This window comes from Lipotes vexillifer, unplaced genomic scaffold, assembly GCF_000442215.2.
Source record: "Lipotes vexillifer unplaced genomic scaffold, Lipotes_vexillifer_v1.1 scaffold299, whole genome shotgun sequence".
NCBI classification, from domain to species: domain Eukaryota; kingdom Metazoa; phylum Chordata; class Mammalia; order Artiodactyla; family Lipotidae; genus Lipotes; species Lipotes vexillifer.
In genome coordinates, this window is record NW_006784347.1 from 3,954,652 (window position 1) to 3,962,494 (window position 7,843).

At 49.7% G+C, this 7,843-nt stretch overlaps 1 protein-coding gene across 1 annotated transcript in view; it reads right to left on the reverse strand.

Annotated features, from left to right (window-relative positions):
- Positions 1 to 1,310: 1,310 nt before the first annotated feature.
- Positions 1,311 to 7,843, reverse strand: part of FN3KRP (fructosamine 3 kinase related protein) — a 7,026-nt gene continuing 493 nt past the window's right edge. The window contains exons 2-6 of the mRNA XM_007456794.1: positions 4,193 to 4,344; positions 3,738 to 3,829; positions 2,686 to 2,768; positions 1,898 to 2,020; positions 1,311 to 1,669 (exon numbers count right to left, since the gene is read on the reverse strand). Of these exons, the coding sequence (XP_007456856.1) occupies positions 1,331 to 1,669; positions 1,898 to 2,020; positions 2,686 to 2,768; positions 3,738 to 3,829; positions 4,193 to 4,344 (789 nt within the window). The 3' untranslated portion in view covers positions 1,311 to 1,330. The remainder of the gene's footprint in view (positions 1,670 to 1,897; positions 2,021 to 2,685; positions 2,769 to 3,737; positions 3,830 to 4,192; positions 4,345 to 7,843) is intronic.

Below are 7,843 nucleotides of genomic sequence, written 5' to 3' on the forward strand. Positions count from 1 at the left end.
TCCTCTCTCCCGTCCCACAAAAAACAAACTCTGAAGGCATCAGTTCTGCTTCTGATTTCCACTGAGGGGCCCTGACCTGTAAACAGAAACAAAAAGATGAGAGGCAAACGTGTACACACCCTATTGGACCCACCTCGTGAGACACTGTCCTCTCTAACACCCGCATCCTCCAAGCCCTGAGCCAGAGCTAGTAGGGGCCACCAACTGGCTTCTTCCCTGAAATGCAATTTGATAGTTAATCTTCAACCTCCCTTTACTGTTAACCAAATCTCACAGGGTGAGAAGAACAGCAGTTAAACTGGACCTGAGTCTCGCGTAGCAACAAGTCCTCAGGCCACACCTGCATCTGTCCTTATCTGGAAGCTCTGAGCTATTCTCTTACTGATCAAAGCCAAGAAAAACAGTGTTCCTTTAAGAAACAACAGTTGTACCTATTTATTTTCAGAATATATTACAAAGGTTTCCTGGCAAACAGCTCCAATAAATATTGAATTATGATTTAAACAAGGGAAATAAACACTCTCAGGCATCGCTGAAACCACTGAAAGTTTATTCAAATTTTTACATAAAGGGATTTGTTAGCATCAATGCCATTCGTGAACATTTCTCACCACTGCAAGACTGAAGGAGGGAAACCACTGGTTTAGTGCTGGTTTCTACGATGCAAATGAATGACAACTCACAAGCTTTAGAAATCGGCAGTTGACGGCTGCTAACAGAAGCAGTTCCCTGGCTCCTAAATCGACCAGGGACACTGAGGCGAACAGTTTGGTCACTCCCAGAATGCGTCCAGACCTGCTCCGCCTGCGGCAGGTCCAGGGGCGGCACAGAAAGGAAGGAGAATGTGCTGGGTTTAGAACTGATCATCAGGAGGCGCTCCTAGACGACGCCTTCACGTCTAGACCCAAGTCTGACCCACCAAGAAGCGTTACCCCGGACAGTAGGCCTCCCCTCTCCTCTACTGGAGAGGAGACTGGGAGTCGGTGGGAAGGTGCCCTTGGTGGCAGCACCTGGCACCCTGGCTAGCTCCCTTCTTTACTTTCGGGGCAGCTGCGGGTTGGACGCAGCCCACCCGCCCTCCATTGGTCCCTTGGTTCACATCCAATTTCTAGTGCAGTTTTATCCAGCTATGAAGTCTAACTTTAGGATGATAAAAACTTTATTCTGAGATGCCACGTACTTTACAAGGCTTGGAAAGTTGGTTTGAAGCTACTCCAGGGTGTGAAGAAATGGGAAGAATCCCTGAAGAAGAGGCTGAGGAGGAACCAGAGGCTGGCCACAGGCGTCAGGTTAGGATCTGGTAACCCGAACTCAGGCCTCCCTCCCGCTCTCATTTGATGAGATTCCTCATGATGCTGAGGGAGGACCCTCTGTACCCTGATCCAAAGTGATTCCAGTGGTTCAAGTAGTGGAAGAGCTGATACAGCTTAAGGCGCTTCTCGAAGCCTGGGGCCTTGGGGACTTTGCTGTGGTAGGCAGAGTAAAAGGAGCCACTGAAGCCCCCGAACATGCCAGCTATTGCCAGCTCATACTCCGAGTGGCCGTAGAAGGAAGCTGGGTCAAAAATGATGGGCCCAGAGGAATCCTCCGCCACGTTTCCTCCCCAGAGGTCTCCGTGGAGCAGGGCTGGGACGATGTCCAGATCATGGAACAGGTCAGGGATCTTTAACTGCGGGGGAAATGAAGCCTTAGCAAAGTGACCAATGCACACAGGAGGGACACAGAGGCTTTTCTGAGTGTGGCTCCCAGTGCCCAAGCAGGGCCTTATCAGTGCACAGGTACACAGACATGCCCACCTCTCATCTAGGCCCAGGCCCAGGTGGCTGCACCAGCTGCAGGGCCTTCCCATTAGGCTTGCAGGGCATGATGGGCACAGGCTGAGAGGGGCGAAACTCACCTGCAGAGCAGCCCAGAGCTCACGGGCCTCCCTGTCCCCAGACCCCTGTTCCAGCAGGTCCATCTGAGGCTGAATGCGCTGCCGGGCATAGAACATGACCCAGTCCCTCTGCCAGTCGTTCACCTGTGTGGTTGACAGCAGAGCTCAGAGGAAAGCGCCAGAGCAAAGGCAGAGCAGGCTGGTCCCCAGAGGCGCCACTGCAGGGACCATTGTAAAGGGGTGGAGCTGACCAGGCAGCCTGGGGTCTGGAGGACATGCTGGGACCAGCAGGTTCCCGGACAACCTCCCACAACCTCCCACGCATCTCAAGATCTGAACAGTGTGGACTGTGCCCCGTGGGATACTCAGTGCTCCCCTCCCAAGCAGCTACCTGCCTTTCCTCGGAGGGCGAGGCCACCGTCTTACCCACTCAGCCCAAGTATGACTCCCCAGGCTGAAATCCCCAGGGCAGCCAACCACAAAACCATAAAACTCAAAGTTACAATCCCTTTTCATTAAGCTACCTTTGAGAGTTTCCTACTTAAAATAAAACACGGTTTAACTTTCTAATTTTCACCCACCTTGAAATCCAGCATCCTAACTTGCTGGTCCTTCTCTGCTCCTCTGAGCTTACCTAGCATGTGGGGTGGATACTCCTTATATATACTGCTTAAAATTAGCAAAGAAAAAAAAGGAGCAAAGACCTTCTACCAAATTTCACCAAAAAAGAAAGAGGGTGTGCTTTCCACAGCTGTTTCTGAACGGCTGGCCTGACTGGGAAATGCAGGCAAAATGCTGGAGTCACTCACCTGGGGGAGGTACCCACAGCACGTCACCACGTCAAAGCCAAACTGGTCCACAAAGGGCCGCTCCACTTGCCCACCTCCTTTCCCTTGCAAGCAAAATGAAACGAGAGAGATAACAGTCCCCTCGCTCCCTCGGGGCCAGCTCTGGGAGCTCAAAGAAGCTCTGAGGCCTGACCTCAGAGTGCCCTTCTCCACCTCATGTCCTCATCCAAACAAGGGCCCTGGGCTCCGGGACTCAGGAACAGAGCCTGTCTCATCAGAGTCAACAATCCAAAATACCCACTCCTTCCCAGGAGAGGCACCAGAGGATGCTCAGAGGAGTGACCACACTGTCTCCAAAAAAGGAGGGAAAATCCACCCCATAACCCATCAGGAAAGGACAGCTTTCAGTGGCCAGTTTAGCATTTGCCACTTATGAAAGATAAACTGCTGTACTTGTAAATGATCTCATCCTCTGCAGCTCCCTAAACTCAAAGCAAATCCGGAAGAACTGAACTACATGTAAGTGGAAGGGACGAGGCCATCTGTCTGTCTAACACAGTAGGTTCTTGGTCGTCTGTTCCTGGTGTGTCTGCTATTCTGCCTAGCAGAGTAACCATATGGGCTACACATGGATTATCAAACGTCAAAGGATGAAAATCCAGGAAGACACCCTCAGTGCTACCACCACAGTAAGCCCTAAAAAGGTCAGACGTGAGGGCTATCATTCTGAGTCTCATGTGTGATTGTTCCTAGAAGAAAAGACATGGTATGGTAAGCCAGAGAAACTTTGATAGGCTTTCTTCTGGGGAGTGAGAGGTCAAAGGAACCGTAATATGATAGGATTTTGAGTTCAGGGACTATCTCCTGTCTTTCAAATGCATTTTCGAGACAATACACTAATTGTATTCACTGTGTTCACTGCACCCCAAACATGCCTTGGGGTTTACATTCCTTTCCTGTGGCAGCAACACAGGTATGACTGTACACAGTGGCAGCACAACTCCACCCACGCACCCATACTGGCCAGATGTCTTCCTCTGGGGGGGGCGGGTCCCTCGGGCCCACAGCCATACCCACTGTGCCAGCCTCCTTCTGGAGAGTCTCTCCAAGCCTCTTGTTGTCTAGGTGTAGATCTGCCAGCTGGGTTCCAAGCTTTGCAGCATGACTGTAAAAACAAAAGACAGCCACTAAACTCATGGTACAAATGGGGACCCACCTCCATTTGAAAGGTCTCAAGCCACACAAAGTAGGTGAGACAGTAAGGGTAAGAGTCTGTTCTGGTGAAGCAAGCGGGAGATGGAGGGCCTCATCTGAGTCTGCAGCCAGGTCCTTTGTCAGCATCTCACCCTGAAATTCCTCTCCTGTTTGCTTTTGGCCCACAGAGTACATGCTGCTTATTCTGCAGAACCCAGATGTGCCGGGTCATGGGTTCCTTCTATCACATCCCACAAAATTATACCCCCAAATGCAAGCTTCCCACTCAGAGAAAGAACAAAGGCACCCAGAGGTGAAGGTGAAGCAAACAAACCTGCTCAGATACCGCATGTCCAAATGCTCCATCACCAGCATGCTGCCACCTCCAGGGGCATCGAGGACCTTGATGGGTTTGGGCACCTTCACTGTGCCTGTCTTTAGGATGGCAGTTAAGCTTGCCATCTCACCTTCAAACATCCTTTTGGCCTGTCAGAGAAATAACCGGGGAGGGGAGAAGGAGGAAGAGCAAGGCTCTGTGTAGACATGTTTTCTCCAGCACCACAACCAAGGCTGACTGCAGACTCAATAGAACAGACGGCTTTTCCACTTTTCAGTAGAGCAGATTACACGTTCTGAAGCTGCACAGGAATTAGAGGGATTGTACTTTCTAGTCTTGTATGTTTATACTGTCATTGATCCCAGTCTCTCCAAAAAGAGGAACGTATGCCTGGTGCAGAGCTGGACTGTGTAACCAGTACCTCAACCACAGTCCTGTCCCAGGGGGCCCTCACGCACAGGCGGCCCCCATCTGCGTGTGCCAGGAAGCTGGCATCACTTCTCACCCGAATGGACCACCAAGTCCTATGGCATCTCCTACCCGGCACTGGAAACCACCTCATCTCCACCACCTTTCCCATTTCCAGTCCAAAAGTCCTTGTTCCTGCTTTTGGAAGGCAAATCCCACCCTGGAACACCCCCCAAGCTGTCACCCCACTTCCCTCATGACAGCCCCACAGGGCCTGGCCCTGCCCACATTCCCCCCCTCATCTGGGCCCCGACCTGGGCTCCACCTCCATACTGACAGGCGGGCACACACACTCCTTGCACTCCTGGATTACAGCCTTCTCTAAGTTCCCCAGAGATCCCTGGCCTCCTCCAGCCTGGAGACTTCCACACGCCATGTCACCTCTGCTTGGAACACCCCTCCCCCTTCTTTTGCCAAGTCAGCCCCTTCCCCTTCATACCTCAGATTTCAACTTAATACCAGTTTTGATTTCTCAGAGAAATCTTCCCTAACTTACCAGGCTAAGTAATTCCTCCCCTTTAAACTATCTTTTTTTTAAAGTAAAACTTCTACAGACGTATATGAAGAAAACTGCACAACTCAGAAGCATCCACTTCTAATTCTCCCAAAGTCAGCACATCCACGTGACGGCCACCCGGCACTCCTCCCCTCCCAGCCACTGCCACCCCACCCGCGCATTTGTCTGTCTGCTTTGTCATCTCCACAGAGGCAGATGGCCAGGCCTCTTCATTCCACACTGCATTTGTTACGCTGGTGCATCAACAGTCAGAGTTTATTCTCTGTGCTGTGTAGAGCTTGCTGTGCAAATGTTCTAATACGTGTTTGTCCAGTCTACTGATGAAGGACACTGGGCTTCCAGTTTGGGGTCACTACGAACAGTGTTGCCATGGACATTCTTCTACTTCTACTTCTCATAGTTACTAACTCTGTGACCTTGGTTTCCTCATCTGTAAAATGGGGTTAATAACAGTACCAATTTCATAGGCTTGCTGCCATAATTAACTGAGTTAGCAGCTAACAGTTACACAGGCCATTATAAACACTTTACAAACATTATTATTATACTACTTTGGAGAGCTAAAGTTCCTGAGGAGGAAAACAAGAACTGTGTCTTAAGGAGAATTTTCAGAGCATTCTCTGAAGATGAAGGAACACAGCTGGGCCCTGGCTATACTTTGTACTACAGCACTGGTTGTGCAGCGTAAAGGAAAGGATAATTTTTTTTTTTTTTTTTTTTTTGGCCACGCCACACTGCATGTAGAACTTCCCTACCCAGAGATTGAACCCATGCCCCCTGCATTGGAAGTGCGGAGTCTTAACTAATGGACCACCAGGGAGGTCCAAATTTTTTTAATTAAAAAAAAAATGTAGGGAGAGGTGAAGAAGGATCTGTGAACACAGCTAGAGGCAAGGCTCCCTCACAGAAATGTCCACTACCATGTGGTCCTAAGTGTCTAACCCTAAGAACACTGCTCCTCCGGAATGGGACAAGGGCAAAGTAAGCATTAGCTGGGGTGCAGGGCTACAAAAGATCCAGAACTTAAGGGAGGAGCATAAGAGAAAGCCAACTCCTCAAGCATGCAAAGGACAGATAAGCATAATCAAGAGAAAAAACTTAGACCAGGTCATTCCAGCAGAGAGTGAGAAGGAAAACAAAAGAGCAGCTATGTAGTCTTCTCTTAGAAGTCTGGAAGAAGACATTTTCACCTCCTAAAAGGCAAAGCATAAAGACAGTCCTTTTTTCCAATCAATCAGCAAATGTTTCCGCTATGGGCAGTATATCTGCATAACTCACACAGTGTATTCCCAAGCAAACTAGAAAGAGACATGTTTGAAACTGTCTACCAAAGGATTAGAAGGAACTTATGTGAAGATGAGCAAAAAGAAAATGGACTCTGATGACAATAAAAAGCAAGAACCAGAAGAAATAGCAGTAGCAGAACAATGTTTAAAAAGCTTTACTGAGAGATTCCATTTTAATCATCAGAAAGTATTTGCTTCCCTGTAATCTACACCAAGTTCTGAATTATTACAAACACTAATGAAAGTGGAAATACAGCTGTGAAAAGGATGGAGCCACGTAAGAGAAAAAGAACTCAGAGAAGGCCTGTGGTGGAAAGTAAGGAGGGACACCCCCACTACTTCAGTACTGACTGGGGGAAACCAATGGAGAAGAGCAACTTCAAGAACCATTAGTTGTCAAATTCCTATGAACCAGACGTACAGGATGACACGCAGCCAACCTCTGCAGAACAGAGTTGAAGGTTGGTCTCGAGAGAACAGCATCGTTTCAGAAAGAGATCATCCCACACCACTGAAGATGGGATTCTGCAATATGATTTCCAAAGAGAGGATAAAAGTGCTGAGGGTGTGTAACACGTAGGACTTGGTACTGGGGTCAGCACCTTCAGCCCTATTTGAAACAAGGCATTGTCCAGTCCTGCTCCTTGCCTACTGGAGCCATCCAGGGCCTCCCAGCTAACACTACAAGCATGACCCACCCAAAGGGCACAAAGAAGTGACATCAACACCCCAGGGTAAGTCAACTTCAGCAGGGAGGCTCACCTATTTTAGACAGGAGCCCTTGAGAAAACGTTCAGGTACAAACAGAATGGAGAGACAGCCGCAAAGGGCTGAATGTTTGTGTTCCCCGAAAATTCAGAGGTTGAAACCTAACCCCAAGTCGACGGTGTTAGGAGGCGGGGCCTTGGGAAGTGACCAGGCCAAAGGAGTGGAACCCTCATGAGGGGATTAGAGCCCCTATAAGAGACCCCAGAGAGCTCTCCTCCCCCTTCTGCCACGTAAGGACACAGTCAGAAGTGGCCTCCACACTAGGGAAGGAAGCCTCACCACCATCTTGGACGTCCGGCCTCCAGACCCAGAAATATACATGTTCGTGTTTAAAGCCGCCCAGAGTTTACAGCCGCCCCGCGGACGAAGGCTACATTACTTTCAGTATTCAGGAAGGGTTTTGATCTCTGCAAGTTCAGATAAACCCCAGGACAAGGAACTTCTACTACCTGTCCTTGTTCAAAACTCGCCAAACAATGAATTTTCTCAAGGCAGCAGCCACCTGGGCCGCGTGAAAGCCACCCACAGCATCCACGCGGCGGTGGGGCATGCGCCGGACGGGCCTGGACCCGCGCCGACCTCCTTGAGGTTCGCGAAGCCGCAGGGCTG